Source organism: Odocoileus virginianus, chromosome 2 (assembly GCF_023699985.2).
Source record: "Odocoileus virginianus isolate 20LAN1187 ecotype Illinois chromosome 2, Ovbor_1.2, whole genome shotgun sequence".
In the NCBI taxonomy this organism is placed as follows: Eukaryota; Metazoa; Chordata; class Mammalia; order Artiodactyla; family Cervidae; genus Odocoileus; species Odocoileus virginianus.
In genome coordinates, this window is record NC_069675.1 from 93801875 (window position 1) to 93817608 (window position 15734).

The 15734-nt window shown below is 56.9% G+C and overlaps 1 protein-coding gene across 3 annotated transcripts; it reads right to left on the reverse strand.

Annotated features, from left to right (window-relative positions):
• Positions 1 to 5231: 5231 nt before the first annotated feature.
• Positions 5232 to 15162, reverse strand: AK1 (adenylate kinase 1). Of its 3 annotated transcripts, none has more exons than XM_020874953.2 (7): positions 15056 to 15162; positions 11789 to 11827; positions 10243 to 10278; positions 9895 to 10058; positions 8975 to 9091; positions 5725 to 5916; positions 5232 to 5470 (listed from the first exon to the last, which is right to left on the reverse strand). In XM_020874953.2, exons 2-7 carry the CDS (start codon positions 11793 to 11795, stop codon positions 5402 to 5404), a joined length of 585 nt encoding a protein of 194 aa, XP_020730612.1. In that variant the 5' UTR covers positions 11796 to 11827; positions 15056 to 15162; the 3' UTR covers positions 5232 to 5401. The 3 variants fall into 3 exon arrangements, with proteins under 3 accessions (XP_020730612.1, XP_020730613.1, XP_020730611.1); XM_020874954.2 differs by lacking the exon at positions 15056 to 15162 and adding an exon at positions 14899 to 15024; XM_020874952.2 differs by lacking the exons at positions 11789 to 11827; positions 15056 to 15162 and adding an exon at positions 10628 to 10773.
• Between the last annotated feature and the right edge of the window lie 572 nt (positions 15163 to 15734).

Here is a 15734-nt window from a genome sequence, read left to right on the forward strand (position 1 = left end):
CCTCTGCAGATAACCGTCTCAGTGTGAAAGGCAGAACCCCTCAAATGGCCCCCAAGGCTCTCCTGTCCCCTCTCTGACCTCTGCTCTTCCCCCACTCACTCAATCCATGCCAGCTGACCTCCTTGCTGTTCCTGAAATGGACCAAACACATGCCCACCTCAGGGCCTTTGCACCTGCCAATCCAATCCCTCTCCCTGAAACTCTGTCCCCCTAGATAACCACTGGGCTTGCTCCTCATGTTTAAGTTGCTGGTTAAATGTCACAAGGTCAATGAAGGCTTCCCATCGCATTTTTAAAAATAGTTTTATTTATTTATTTGGTTTTGGTTGTGCTGGGTCTTTGTTGCTGCATCTAGTTGCGGTGTGTGGGCTTCTCATTGCGGTGGTTCCTCTTGTTGTGGAGCACGGGCTCTGGGGCTTGCCCCATTGCATTTTAAGCAGCCCTTTCCCCACACCAGTAACTGACCCCTGGGCACATATCAACCTCTGACAATACTGTATGTATGTTAAGTCGCTTTAGTCGTGTCTGACTCATTGCAGCCCTATGGACTGTAGCCTGCCAGGCTCTTTTGTCCATAGGATTCTCCAGGCAAGAATACTGGAATGGGTTTCCATGCTCTCCTCCAAGGGATCAAACCCACATCTCTTACGTCTCCTGCATTGGCTGGCAGGTTCTTTACCACTATTGCCACCTGGGAAATCCTCTGACATATTATATATTGTTTATTCGGTCTGCTTCCCTCTTTAGAACAAAAGTTTCATAAAGGTAAGGGCCTAAGCTTTGCTACTCAATCCCCGTCGCTTAGAATAGCGCCTGACCCATGACAGGTGTTCATTAAGTGTTCGTGTAACAAATGAACGAACTTAACCACTGGGCTACACAACCTGGGCTTTCATGGGCTGTGATTCTGGGTTTCCAGGGTGTGTGTGTTGGGGGCATTCTGAACCTGGGGATGGGGGGTCTCTGAAGAGGGCAAATGACTCCCCAAGAGTATAGATAACTGGATTCAGAGGTTGTGCCAGACTCTATTCTAGAAGAGTGGGATCCCTCTATAACTCCCTTTCTCTCCCTGGGAAATGGTACATGCTGCCTCCTGGGTGATGCTGACCTTCTTGATAAAACCCAACCGTGCCCAAGGTCTAGATGACCATGCCTATGACGACCATCTAGGAGGCAGAAGGATTCCACTGGGTTGGGATTCTAGAACCTCTGTATTGTAGGGACTCTGAGTTCATAGAAAGGGAAACTGAGGTCCAAGAATAGATGAGACTCTCCAACACCACATGAACCACAGTGGGCAACAGAGGCAGGAGACCCTGCACCACAACCCCTGGAAGGAGCAGAAGCTGGAGAGGCAGGTGAGGCTGCCCCTGCCTTGCTGTGTGATCTGGGGCAAGCCACACAACCTCTCTGGGTCTGCTTGCCAAAGAGGAAACCTTGTGTTGGCCAGCTGCGCATGTCCAGTGGGTCTCTGCAAACCCCCTCCGAAGCCCCCCCACCGTGGAGCCGCCAGGCCTTCCTGTTTACTCGAGGCCCCTCTCGCGGCTGGGAGGCGACAGCCTTGGCCTCCTCTGCTCCCCGCTTCCTTCCTCTCCCACTTCAGTGCCTCCGGCCAGGCCCTCAGGGGCCCCGAGGCCAAGACTTAGGGGCGCAGTCCACGGGGGCGGGGGCATCTGAGGATACCTCCCTACCTGAGCGCGCTTCCTCTCTGAGACCCTGAGGTTACAGACCCTGTGCTCGTCCTCCAGTGGTTAAAATGTTCCTGCATCTTGGTAGCATCCCGAGACCTGAAGAGTGACCATTTCTACAGTCTCGGATTGGCCATCATGCTGCCCTCTCAGCCCGCCTCTAGTCGCTGAGCGCACACTGACCCTAGAGATGCCCCCTCCTCCCACGCCTTCCCTGGGCTCCCGCCTCCACAGAGCATCTCCTCTTTGAGCTCCCCAAAGTAGGGGGCTGTGGACCAGCAGCTGGCGCCTCCTGCCCAAACCAGACCTGCCGAATCAGAGTCAGCTTTTCAGTAAGACCCCAGGGAGATGCGTGTGCACGTTACAGCTAGAAGTGCTTCAGGTCTGACTGTCCTGCCTGGTTTAAAAACTCTTCCTGGGACTTCCCCTGGCGATCCAGTGGTTAAGACTCCATGCTCTCAAAGCAGGGGGCACGGGTTCAATCCCTCGTTGAGGAACTAATATCCCACATGCTTCACAGTGTGGCCAAAAAACAAACAAATTTTTGTGAGCTTGGTCTATTAGGTATCCCTGCCCCAAAGGTTTCTCTTGAATCTACGAAGCCTCTACAGCCAACTTCCAGTTTACAAGAAATTCAAGGGGTGGGGTAGCTGGTTAAACGCCACCATGAGGAAGTAAGAGAGGAATCTGGAAAAAATTTTCTGCAGGACAACTGGTCCCTTCACAGCCAAGCGTCAGAGAGCAGGAAGGCCTTCGAGGTTAAAAGAGCTTTCATGGAATCACAACCAAATGTGGTGTGTGGTCCTGGGTTGCATCCTGGTTTGACCACAGACGTATTTTGGGGACCATTGGGGAAAATTGCATGTGGTCTGATTATTATCTATCACGGTGTTACTATTAACCTAGTATTCTTGGACCTCTGAGTTGTGGTTATATAGGAAAGGGTCCTTACTTATTGTAAAGTCATACTGAAGTCAGACTTTAGGGGTGAAATGTTTTCATATCTGTAATTTACTTAAAAGTGGTTTGGCAAAAGTAAAACAATGAGGTATGGAAAAATAGTGCCAATTACTAAATGTTGGTGATGGATGTATGGATGTTCATCATATTATTTCCTCCAGTTTTCAGTTTGCTTGAAAATGTTCATTAAAAAATAAAGCTCTGGGACTTCCCTGGTGGTCCAGTGGTCAAGAATCTGCCTTGTAATGCAGGGGACACGGGTTCAATCCCTGGTCAGAGAACTAAGGTCCCACATGCTGCAAGAGATCCTGCATGCCACAACTAAGACCCAACACAGCAAATAAATAAATGCTAAAATATATTAAATAGAATATATATGAATCAAAATATGTCCTTCTGTCCCTCTAAGTCTTGAGCTCTCCCCACTCAACGGGTCCTCTCCATCATGAGGCTCCACAGAGCTGTCCCCTCTGCCCTTCCAGGCCCTCTCATTCCTAATGAAACACACTCCTGGTTTCCTTCCAGGCCCCACTCCAGAGCTCCAGCTCAAGGAAACTCCGCCACCCGGGCCCCCTCTGAGTTCTGTGTGCTGAGCTGCCCAGAGCTGGTCTGGGTGGAGTAGCTCAGGTGGAATTTTGTGAATACGGCCACCCTTGTTCCGAGAGTCACTGCACATGGACCAGGGGGTTTGTGACCCTGTCTTGCGAGCATAGCAGTTGCTCTGGAAAGTAGAATGAACAAACATGAACAAAGGAAACCCTCACAGGGAGGTTTGTGGTGGCAAGGATGGGGTGGAGCTACTAAAAATGTGCTGTTGTTTTTTTTCCAAATTCTCAAGTTTTTTTTTTTTTTTTTTAATGAATAAAGTGATTCCATGGTGAAGAGTTTGGGTCAGCTTAGGTTTTCATAAATTTAAAGACATACCTGAATTAATGAAGCTGTACTTAAAAAAATAAAGATAATGAAGATGATTTTGTCAGGTAGACTTCTCTTAGCTTTGTATCATTTGGGGCATGTTTTTCCACTCACCCTCATGCTGATCATGACAACCTTGACAGAGGAGGTGCATGCACGCCTATGTGTGTTTTATTCCAGTTTGACAGATGCTCAGACAGTAAAGAATCTTCCTTCAATGAGGGAGACCTGGGTTCGATCCCTGGGTCAGGAAGATCCCCTGGAGAAGGCAATGGCAACCCACTCCGGTATTCTTGCCTGGAGAATTCCAAGGACAGAGGTCTGGCAGGCTACAGTCCATGGGGTCGCAAAGTGTGGGACACGACTGAGTGACTGCACTTTCACTTTCCTTTTGACAGATGCAACATGGAGACCCCGAGGTGAGAGGTCACAGAACGAGTTGGGGCTCCCTTGCGTGTCCCGTTGGCATGGCTCACAGACTAACCAGCTGCAGAAGACCAATCTGTACCCCACCCAGGGGGCCTCATGGTGTGGGCCTTCTAGAACCTATCTCCCCTATACTATTATCTACCGATTTCATGTTCTTCTTTCAATAGACTCACTTTTTATAACTTAAATATGTTTATTTTAAAGGAAAGTTTAAACGACTGTAAATGGAAAACCAGCCGCACTTGCCATAAATAGAAGTGGACACACATGGGTCGCCCTCACCCCACCCAGGATTACGTCCCAGCCAGGGGTGCCCTGCTGGAGGCTCTCTTGGCTTTAATGGGAGCCAGCTGGGCGGGACAGGTGTATAGGGACACGTGAGCACTAAGGGAGACGCTCTCCGTGGTGAGGTCAAGGTGTGAAAGAGAACAGAAGAGGGAAGATAGCTCTCCCGGGGGATTCTGGGGGATTCCGAGGCATTCCCAAAGCACCCTGCCAAGGCTGCTCTGGTCTGTGGTCGCAGAGGCCATGGCACTGACCACTCACACCCCTGGCTCAGTGTGTTCTCGTCCTAACCTTGGTGGGGAGGGGGGAGGAGCACTGAGCCTAATTCAGATTGGGAAATGGGCTCACGGAGGGCAGGTTGTGACCAGTCCAGGGCTACGTGGTGGGACATCCTTCGGGTCTCACCTCCAGGGAGGCACTCCTTGACCATGACCCCCATTCATTCCCAGTGCCCTGTCCAGACCCTCAGAGCGTCTTGCTCCAAGGAGGCCAATTCACTGCCCACTCAGCTAGCTGATGGGTGTTGGCCTCCCTGTCTAGGGAGCCCCTACCCCCACCCCCAGTCCATGACCATGCTGCCTGCTCCAGCCCTGTCCCCAGCGACGGTTTGGGACAGAAAACATGCTTAGAGAGCTAAGGGGCTCAAGGTCAAGGCCACATAGCAAGGATACAGGGGAAGCCAGGCCAGGGCCCAGCTCTGCCTGACCATGAGCCCCTGAGAGCCAGGACCCCAGTTCCATCACCCAGCATCCCCCGGCCTGGCACAGCTTGGGCCCAGCACACCCCTGTGTGAGGGGGGTTTTCCTCTGCAGCAAGGAGGGGGCACCAGCTGAAGCGGGTTGAGAGGGGCCCCAGCGAGGAACCGAAGGGGGAGGGGCTGGGGACTCAAGGCTGCGGCGTCCACGCCCTGTGAATCAACCCTGATGGAAGCAAAGAAAAAGGAATAAAACTGAATGTCCTTGGAAACTCCTTTAGTGCTCGGCTGTCCATGAAAACAGGATAAAGTGGCTTCCTCTGCCTGTGTTCAGCTGGGCAGGGTGGAGGCGCTGAGCTCAGGCCGGGAAGGCCTCGAGTCAGGATGAGGGTGGGGCGGGGCTTTCGCTGGGGAGGGGGCTCCAGCTTGGCTACTTGAGGGCGTCCAGGTGGGTGCAGACCTGGGAGAAGACACTGTCCACAGAGCCTTCGGCGTTGACCTGTAGGGAGACGGGCCGTGAGGGCAGGATGCCTGCGGGGCTTGGTGAGGGGGCTGGGTGGACCCCACCAAGGCAGGGGGCTGACCCCACCCCCCCAGAGGCCAAGCCAGGCTCCCCAAGCCCAGCCACAGTGGACAGCAGCCTCTTGTCCAACCAGTGAGGGAAACCAAGGCCCAGACAGGAGGACTGTCCCAGAGTGACAGCAATTGGAGGCCACGCCAGGCAAAGACCCAGGTTTTCTCTTGGGCCTGCACCTTGCGAACAATGCCGCGTTTCTCGTAGAAGGCGATGACGGGCTCTGTGGCCTTGTAGTAGGTTTCCAGACGCTTCTTGATGGTCTCTTCGTTGTCATCCACACGCCCGCTGGTCTCTCCGCGCTTCAGGAGCCGCTTGGTCATGGTCTCAGGGCCGGCGTCCACATACAGCAGTAGCGTGGGGTGTGCGATCTGTGGGCAGGGTGTTATTTATAGAGGGTCCACTCCCGCCTTCTCCCCCAGTTTCCAATTCTGAGGCCCACCTGAGACCCACTCAGACCGTCCAGCCCTTCCCCAAGGCAGCCTGAGGAAATTTCCTCAAACCCATCTGCCCTGCCCCTCCCCTGCTCACACCTCTGCCATGGCTCCCCAGTACCCTCAGGAGAAAGTCCTAACTCCTCACCTGACCTGCCCTCCTCATCTCATGCTTCTCATGCCTTTGCTGTCCTGGCTTCAGCCACATGACCGGCTGTGGTCGGGCTCTCACCCCTGCCTCCCCAGGCCTCTGCTCATTCTGGGAACCTCAGTTAGAAACCCTTTCCCTCAACACCAAGAGCTTGCCTTCCAATTTGAGCTAAAATCTCATTCCTCTAGGGCAGTCTTCTCAGATGCCCCCTCCCCCGCCCCAAGCACTGTCCCAGCTCTCTGGGATGCTCTCCCTGGTGGCTCAGGCCACAAAGAATCTGCCTGCAACGCAGGACACTCAGTTCGATCCCTGGGTTGGGAAGATCCCCTGGAGAAGGAAAGGGCAACCCACTCCAGTATTCTTGCCTGGAGAATCCCATGGACAGAGGAGCTTGGTGAACAAGGGGTCACAAAGAGTCGGACAAGACTGAGCGACTGACATGCTCTTTCACTTTTTTGCAGTCAGTCCCCTTTACTTCTGCCTTGAGCTTGTCCCAGGAGTGTGTGCGTGTGTGCTCGGTTGCTTCAGACTCTGCAACTGCAGGGACTGTAGCCCACCAGGCTCCTCTGTCCATGGGATTATCCTGGCAAGAATACTGGAATGGGTTGAGTTGCCATTCCCTCCTTCAAGGGATCTTTCTGACCAGGGATCGAACCCTCGTCTCTTGCAGCTCCTGCACTGGCAGGCAGAGCCATGGAGCCACCTGGGAAGACTTGCTTCAGGAGGGCCTTCTGGTTATTTATTTAACATCCCTCTCCCAGGCAGACATGGAGCCCCTGAGGGCAGGTAGATGCATCTTATACCTGTAGAGCTGATGTGAGCCTGACTAAGGAACAAGGGCTGAGCGAAGGGGCAAGGGGCTGCTGAGCTCTGGGAGTTCTCAACAATGTCGCTGTCATTGCAATAAGCAGTTCATCTGCAGAGAAGGTTTGGAAGGACCAGGTCGACCAGTCCTCCTTCAGTGAGGACCAGTCCTCCTTCAGTGAGGCCCAGGCGCCCCCTAATGGCCAGAGCCAAACAGACCAGGTTTCCAGAGGCTGGAGGACACAGTGGAGCTGGGCCCTGTGCCAAGTCTAGCACCCACAGTATCACCCACAACAGCCCCAGGAAGGATGGGGTCTTTCATTGACCACATTTTCTAGACGTGACTGTCACGGCCTGAAGTGACGTCACACAGCTGGTACGTCAGGACATGCTCAGGGCTGCCTGGCATCGGACTTCAGGACCCAAGACCTCCTAGCTCGAAGGAAGCCCAGCTAATCCCCATCTCACAGACAGGGAAACTGAATCCCAGGCCAGGATAGACACTTTCTTGAGGTCCTGCAGCCTCTTAGAGGTTGAGAAATACGGTGTTGTGACGCCCCTGGTGGTCCAATGGCTAAGACTCCTTACTCCTGATGCAGGGGGCTCAGGTTTGACCCCTGATCAGGGAACTAGAACCCATAAGCTGCAAATAAGAGTCCAAGTGCTGCAATTAAAGAGCCCGTGTGTTGCAACTAAGACCTGGAGCAGCCAAAAAAATATATTTTTTAAAGAAATATGGTATATTTCTACTGGGTTAGGCTCAAAGCTGTGGAAGCCCAAAGATGGCCCAGCCTCACAGAGACGGGCAGTGGAGATGGAAGTCTGTCCTACCCCAGCCCCCTAAGCTGTCAGGTCCTCCCCATATATGGCCCTGCTGCTGAGAATTGCCCCTGAGTCCCCATCCACCCTTGCTGACCTCTCCCTCCTCCTAGGAACTTGCAGTTTCCTATTTCCCCATATGGTCTGTGACGTCAGAGGTACTGGCATTTATCAGAGGTGTGTGTATGTATGTATACTTGTGTATGTGTGTATGTATGTGTGTACATCTGTGTGTGTATATGTGTACAATCTCTGTGTATACCTGAGTACACCTGTGTGTATGTATACGTGTGTATGTGCATACATCTGAGTGCACGTGTGTGCATGTGTGTGTACATCTGTGTGTATACATGTGTGTATGTGTGTACATCTCTGTGCACACATGGGTGCATCTCTGTGTGTCCCTGTATTGGGATATCCTACACCCTGCTTCCTTGCACACACATTGCATGAGTGTGTGGGTGTGTCACCACATGCCTGTGTACATGTGTACATATGCCTCTGGCCTTGTGCATGAGTGTCTGTTGGTACTTGTGTGTACATGTACCTGTGTTTGTATGCCTGTGGTCACCTGCCTGTACATGTGTGTGTTTGGGTGAGGTGTTCCCACCCTGGAGAAGATCCTCCTGGAGGGCACTTGTGCCAGGCAGCCCAAAGCCCTCCTCCTCAAGGCTGTCTCTGTCCAGCCAGACTTCCTGCGGTGCCTGGAAGGGGACTAGACTCCCCCCATGGCATTCAAGACCTCAGCCGGGCCTGAACCTCCCTCCCCATGGTACTTCAAGTTGCCCTGCCCCACAGATTCTGTTCTCCTCACATCCCCTGGCCGTCCAGCACCGTCTATGCTGTTTCCTGCCCCTCTAACTGTGTGTTCACAGGGTGCCAAGTCCCACTTTTGAAGGGTGCATTCTCTGTAACCTTCATGCTACCTTTCAAGGATAATGTCTGTCCCCATTTTGCAATTGGAGACACGAGGTTCAGAAAGGCAGGATGACTGGCCCAAGGCCTCAAACAGCTGAACGGGAACCCACGGCCAGGTTTGTGAAGCCCCCAGCCCACTGCCTCCTCGTCTACTCATTTTCCTCTAGACTTCAGAAAGACCTCCAGAGAGTCATGCTGGTCTTCCTCCTTGCCCACCCTGCCACCCTCCGACGGTCAGCCTCCCTCTCCCTCGTCTCAGAACTGCCCATCGCGAGCTCCTGCCTACTCCCTGGCTGCACTTACCCTCCGCTCAAACTCCTCCCCCTGCTGCACTTCCCTGGGATAGCCGTCGATCAAGAAGCCTTTGGAAGTATCCACTTTGGCCACCATGGCATCCCGCAGCATGTCCAACACTGTCTCCTGGGGGCGCAGCAAAAGAAGGGAGGGTCAGGAGCCCTTCTTCTCCAGGCCCTGCTCAAGCCTCTGCACCCGCTGCCCCACAGTCAGAAATGCTCTCGGCCCTAACAGATTTCCCAAGCAAGCCACCCTCTCCAGGAAGCCGCCTCTGAATTACAAAGACTTGATTGATTGATTGGGCCATTCATTCAATCATCCATTCATTTCTTCATTCACTCAATAATTTGACTGGGCCCCTCCTTCCAGCCTCCTGTCTGAGCCCTGAGGACACAGCTCTGAACAAAGCAGACCTTCCCTGTCCTCAGCAAGCTCACAGCCTGCTGAAGGGACAGACCATTACACAGTTCATTTACAGTTTCCAAGAATGACATGGGCTATATACTGGCAAAGAAGCGGGGGCGACTGGAGTCTAAAGAGGGGGGCGGGAGTCTAAAGTGGGGGGCGGGTCTTGGCCCAAATCTGAGGGAGTCAGCAAGGTCTGAAAGCTGAGGAAGAAGGAACATTCCAGGCAGGAAGGAGTAGGATGAATGTGAGCAGACAGAAAGGTCGGGATGCTGGAAGGGTGCAGAGCTGAGGCCGGGGGTGAGGACTCGGGGGTGTGGGGAGGGGCGCTGAAGGGCGTCGGCAGGCAGGTCCGGGAGGCTCTTGGGAGCTTCTGGAAGGAATTTTCTGCCAACGGCAATGAGGGCTCTCAGAGCCAGGGAAGGTCATGGTCAGCCCTGCCGATGTGTCATGGGCTTTGCTGGTTGGCGTCCACGCAGGGCCACCACCGCCCCCCAACCCTCACCCCACTGGGGCCCACTCACCAGTGGCACCAGCTGCCCCTTCTCCATGATTTCTGACAGCATCTTGCCCCTAGCTGAGCCCGAGCTGACCTCGGCCCGCAGGAGGTCTCCGGTGGAGAGGTGGGTGTAGCCGTACTTCTGGACAATCTTCTCACACTGGGTGCCCTTCCCCGAACCGGGCCCGCCTGCAAGTGCCCACCCATTCAGAAGTCCCAAGAAACGGGACCCCTGCAGGGACGGGGGTGTCTGCCCGGGTCACCCAGCGAGGAGGGGGGCAGAGCCCAGGGTGCCCCCCAGGCCCAGGCTCCCACCGGGAGACCTTTGAAGCCGCGCCCTTCTCGCTGCCTCACCCGCCGGCCTTGGACTCACCCACCACAAAGATGATCTTGGTTTTCTTCAGCTTCTCTGTGGGAGAGAAGAGGGGAGCGGAGCTCAAGTGAGTCACTGGACAAGGAGCCAGAGGCACCTCTGAGGTCCTAGGCCTGTAGCTGAGCCCCAGGAAGAGGGACAGACACTGCTCATCACCGCATCAGAGAGGCACATGAAGCAGCCCAGAGCGAGGGATATGGGGCGAGGGAAACGCAGAGACTGGAACAGGCCGGGGAGGTGAGGATGATCCAGGCGGAGAGACACACAGGGACCAAGGCCTGGAAGTCACAGGCTCAGCACAGGCCGTGAGGGGGACGCTGAGGGCCTCGGACGCCCACCCTCATGGCCCCTCCCTGTGGGCAGCTGGACCAAGGTGTCGGGTCACCTCTGGCTCTAGAGTCTTCCATGATGCGGGGGTCTGTCGCCGAGCAGCAGACCCCCATGGTCCTGGTCTGCTGTGTCCCCCAGCCTCCCCCTTCAGGCTCTGGGCCTGCCCATCGCCTGCCTCCCCTAGGCGGTACCAGTGTGGAGTTGGCAACCACAACATACGTTGCCCTGGAGACGGTTGCCGGGGAAGAGGGCTGCGGTGGGCACATGGAACCCTTGCTTAGAGAGGGCGGGAGGGAGCTTGCATTTCAACCTCCGCCTTGAACTCAGCCAGACGGCAGCTCCACCATACAGAAGGGACCGAGGCCTGGAGGCAGGCGCCTGCTGGAACTGGGATGGGGGCCTCTTCCCAAGCTGCCCAGCCTTCCCCGCTTCTCAGGGAAGTAGGAGCTCTCTGTGTGCCAAGGAGGAGGTGAGCTTGGCAAGCTCCTGGGGGTCTTGAGGAGCTGCTAGAAGAATGATTTCTGTGGGCTTCCATCGTCTGCGGCCATGTGAAAGGGCACAAGCCCGGGTGTGGGGGGGTGGCCACAGTCCAGCGGGACCTATGTTCAGAGCCCCGGGGGTGGAAGGATGACTGTCAGCCTCAGGCGGCGGCAGCAGCCGGGCCCACTGGGCTCCTTTAAGAGCCGCCTGGGCCGGGACCCAGTGCCGGGGATGGGACGGGTGGTGCCGCCAGGAGGCAGGCCAGCTGGGCGCTCTGCCCACGTCTCCCTGCAGGACCCAGCCCGCAGGAGCCAGGAGGGCCCAAGACATGCTGAAGACTCAACCCCACTGGTATGGGAGAGGGGTAGGAGCGTGTCCTTGTTTGCCTTGGCATTTGCACGCTTGGGGCCTCTCCGCAGGGCAGGCCTTCCCTCATCAGCACTGTGCCCCTCTCCAGAAAGAGCCAGAGATTCAGCTCTATAAATACCAGTGTAGGAGGTGAGCTATGGGGCCCTGAGAAGCCTCAGGAAGCCTCATTCCTTCTAAAATTAATCTTGGAGCTGGTACATCCCGCGAGAAGCCCGAGAAAGATGCCGGAGGCCCCCAGACAGGTCCTTCCAGCAGCTCCAGAGCTACCTCCAAACCATCCCCGCATGTCTCCCGAAAGCACACCCCTTTAACAGATGGGCACACTGAGGCCCAGGCTGTGAGCGGGTAAGGAGAGGCACTTCCATACCTTCCATCCTGCCGTGATCCGGGCAGCCGAGTCAGCACTCTGCAAGACAAGGGCACAAGCAGCCGAGTGAGGGGGGTTTCTTGGACATCCAGCCTCTGCCCCCAGCCAGCCCCCGCCCCCAGCCAGCCCCCCAAGGTGGGGGCCAGGCCCTGGCCTGGTCTTCTGAGGGTGGAGGGGCCGCTGGGGGCAGGGGAGGCCCAGGAGGCTGGGAGATCTTAGCAAAGTCACCTTTCCCTTGGGGTGCCTCCACTGCCTCACCTGTCGCATGCAGGGTGGGCAACAGCCCCTCCTGCCCACCCAAGAGCGAGGTTGACAGCCAGAGGCGTAAACAGAGGCTCCTGCTACTGCTGAACTGTTTCCCTCCCAAGTCCCAGAAAACAGGCCCTGGGTCTTGCGTCTGCCTGACACCTTGACAACGCTCCCCAGAGCGGGAGGAAAGCCCAGGAGGCAGGAAGGTGTCCTCATCTAGAAGGGGTTCGGACCAGGATGCTCGAAGGGACACAGAGGCCAAAGGGAAGAGAGCTGCGGGTCTGTACTTGGTCCACAGCCTGCGTGCTTCTCAACTGAGCAGGTCCCCTGGCTTCCGCCCCGTAATGTTGCACCCAACACCTGAATGCCCTTCCCCAAAGAGCTATTGTTGAGGACTCAGTTCAGGTGCCACCTCCTTCAGGAGGCCTTCCTGGACTTTGCCCTCCACTCCCATACTGGCAGGTGACCGGCCTCCAGCTTCGCACACACCATGCTATGCTGGGCCTCTCTGCTGTTCTGCAGCAGAGTTGGGTGGAAGGCCCAACTTCCACCCCGACATGGCCCCTGCTGCCTCCCTGCCTGAGGACCTTGCACCCCTTTCCCCTCAGCTTGTCAGTCAAGCCCAGTGCCTCTTGGGATCCCACCCCTCTGCATCCACAGCTCAGAGGTCTCCCTCCCTCTCCCCTTCCCATCAGTCTCTCTGGAGTTGCCACAACACATCTGTGGCTCCCACTTCTTCACTCCTCATCCCCCAGCCCTCCCCAAGGCTCCCAGAAACCACCACACACCCTTTTGCCTTAACCTTTGACCCCAAAGCCTGGGTCAGCATTCCTTCTGCCTGGGACCTCTGCCCGGTGTCCCTACTCTGCCCTCTCACTGTTGGCCCCAGGTTCCCTGGACCCTCATTTCTGCCCAGCCAGCCCAGGCCTCTCTCCCCAGCCTCCCACAAACACAGCCCCTGGACAGACCCAGAGACCCCAGAGACCCCCAGCCTCTAAATAGCCCTTACATCATCCAAAGCTACGTGCTCTATCACCCAGCCAGAGGCCCTGGTCAGTGTGAACACCCTTCTCCCCACCCACCTCCACCCCACACAAGCACGTCCCAGCCCTCTCACTCCAGAATTTCCCTCCAGGCTGTATCCTCACCGCCACTTCCTTGTTCCAAGCAGGGAAACTAGCCACTGCCCGGCTTCCCATAGGCCTCCCCACCTCCACACCCCACCAGGCAACCTGCAGTATTTTCTCTGACAAGCATCAAATCACATCCTTGCCTGCTTAAAACACTTCCACCTGGGGCCCCCTCCATCCCCCAAATAAACCCTAACATAGCTGATCCAGCCCAGCAATCTAGTCCCCTTGAGAACCCTCCCCTGGAGGCCACTGCCTGAACTGCTTGGAGCTCCCTCACTCACTGCCTGAACTGCTTGGAGCTCCCTCACTCGCCACTATCGTGTCCCACCTGCAGGTCCCAGCTAATGTTGCACCCAACACCTGAATGCCCTTCCCCAAGAAGCTATTGTTGAGGACTCAGTTCAGGTCCCACCTCCTTCAGGAAGGCTTCCTAGACTCTGCTCTCCACTCCCACACCGGCAGGTGACCGGCCTCCAGCATCCCACACACCACACTGACTGTAGGCCTGTATCCCACCCCTCCAGCCTGGCCCTGGCAGAGCATGGGGCTGGGGGCCTCACTCCATCCGCACAGCTGTCTTGGGAGGGAAGTGAGGCTTGGGGAGGAGGAGAGACCTGCCCCAGGGCCTGGCTGGGGTCACACTGGGGGCGGCGTTTTCTGCTACCCTGGGCCTGGCATCTGCTAGGTTCTTCAGCAGCTTGCTGACCGTCCCACCCCCCGTGGGGTATGAGCTATAGCCTTTTTCCTGCTGAGTGTGCTGAAGGAAGGCTAAGAGCTGCCAGTGGCCCTCTGCCGCTGGTGGGGGAGGGAGAGGGTCCCCTGGCCAGGGACAGCCTGCAGCGACGCCCCGAGGAGTGGCCTGGACCCCAACCCACCCCGCCCCACCCCCTCCTGGTAACCTAAGCCCCTCTGCCCTGCTGGCACCTGCCGCTTCTTGGTCCAAAATAACTTGGGTTGTGAGGAGTCCTCACAGAGGCCAAGGGTCTAGGGCAGAGTTGGGTTACGGGCCCAGCACCCAGGCCTTATAAGGCCCCCGGGGCAGGACCACGGCAACTCCTCACATGACTGGGTGGTCTGCTGAGGGGCCCGGGAGGCCAAGACCCGAAAGGACCACGACTTCACCTCAATCACAAGGCAAGGCCAGGGCAAGAGCCAGGCCTCCCGGCTCCTGACCAGATGCAGCCTTCTCAGTGGTTGGCGACTGGCTAGGGTTCAAGTCCCAACTCTTATCACTCAGCTGTGTGACCTTGGGCAGCTGGGGTCCCCTCTCTGGGCGCGAACCCCCAAGCCCAGTCCAGCTGCTGCTGGAGGGTCCCAGGTAGGCAGCTGAATGGCGCTCAGGAAAGGCCCCACGGGCTGGCTCAGGGCTCCCTCCGAACCCCTGCCCTTTCAGGAGGCTGGGGCAGGGGGCCAAACATCCAGGGGGCTTCCCGTCCCCCCAGCACTAAAAATGACATGACAGGGTAGCTCCTCCCAACACCTAGGCTGACCCCTCCCAGGTCCTGGGGCAGGGAGCCCAGCCACAGCTCCCCTCCCAGGTCCCCAGCTGAGACGGGCCAAGGGCAGGGACCCGGAGCCCCAGGAGTGCCAGCGGGACAAAGGGGTGACTGTCACGGGGGCCGGGAGGGAGAACACCACACATACACACACCCCCAACCACAGGACACACACAGTGTGGCACAGACACCTAGCGCAGAGCCTGGGGAATACCGCCAGGCAGATACTCACAGATCACAAGCTGGGATAGGAGCACAGCCACAGGAAGCCCGAGGAGACCCCGACACGCACAGACACGCAGTCCCCCCAGGTGCGTGCAACTTCCCCATTCCCGCAGGGGCGCCCCCCCAACACACGTGCACAAGCGCACACACGGGCACACACTGACCTGGGGGAAGGGTGAGGGTGGGCACAGGGGCCAGTGCGTGCCCTGCCTGTCCTCGCCAGCCGCCCGCAGAGGCGACTATTTATAAGGCTGTCAGCGGCGCGCGGCATGCCGGGAGCCAGCGCTCTGCGAAGGCAGGGAGGGAGGGAGGGAAGGAGAGCAACCGGGAAGGGAGGGAGCACTGGACCGGAGCGGAGCCCTGATGGGAAGCCAGGCCAGGCACCCCCAGGTGGCCTGCCTGCACACGCTTACAGCACTTTACAGCTTCCCGAAGGTTTTTCATTCCTCTGTTGTTTCCACTGTACCTGCATCACTCCAGGGGGACCGGACCGGGCTTCTTCTCTGACCGCTGGGGAAGCTGACGCCCCGCGAGGAGAGGCTCTTTGCACAAAATCCCACAGCAAACCGATGGCAGAGAGAGAGGCCAGAACCAGGGGTGGAGGGGACCAAAGTATGTGTTCTGCTGTCCAGACAAGCCCCCAGCCCCTCCCGAAGTCTCTGGGCCAATAGCCACCCAGAATTCCTCCTCCTCTGTTGGAAGGGACCCCAAGGGCTTCTCTGGGACTGTGACTCCCCAGAACTCCGAAGATCACCTACATAGCCATCTCCCAGCCGGTGGCTGTGTGCGTGTGCGCGCGCTCAATTGTGTCCAACTCTCTAACCCCAGGGACTGTAGCCCGCC

Coding starts and splice junctions, on each gene's coding strand:
- AK1 (XM_020874952.2), bottom strand. CDS start 10,685: ATGGGGGTCTGCTGCTCGGCGACAGACCCCCGCATCATGGAAGACTCT. Junction 10,059..10,242: donor CAAGATCATCTTTGTGGTGG/GTGAGTCCAAGG, acceptor GGGCACTTGCAG/GCGGGCCCGGTTCGGGGAAG. Junction 9,092..9,894: donor AGGGGCAGCTGGTGCCACTG/GTGAGTGGGCCC, acceptor CTGCGCCCCCAG/GAGACAGTGTTGGACATGCT.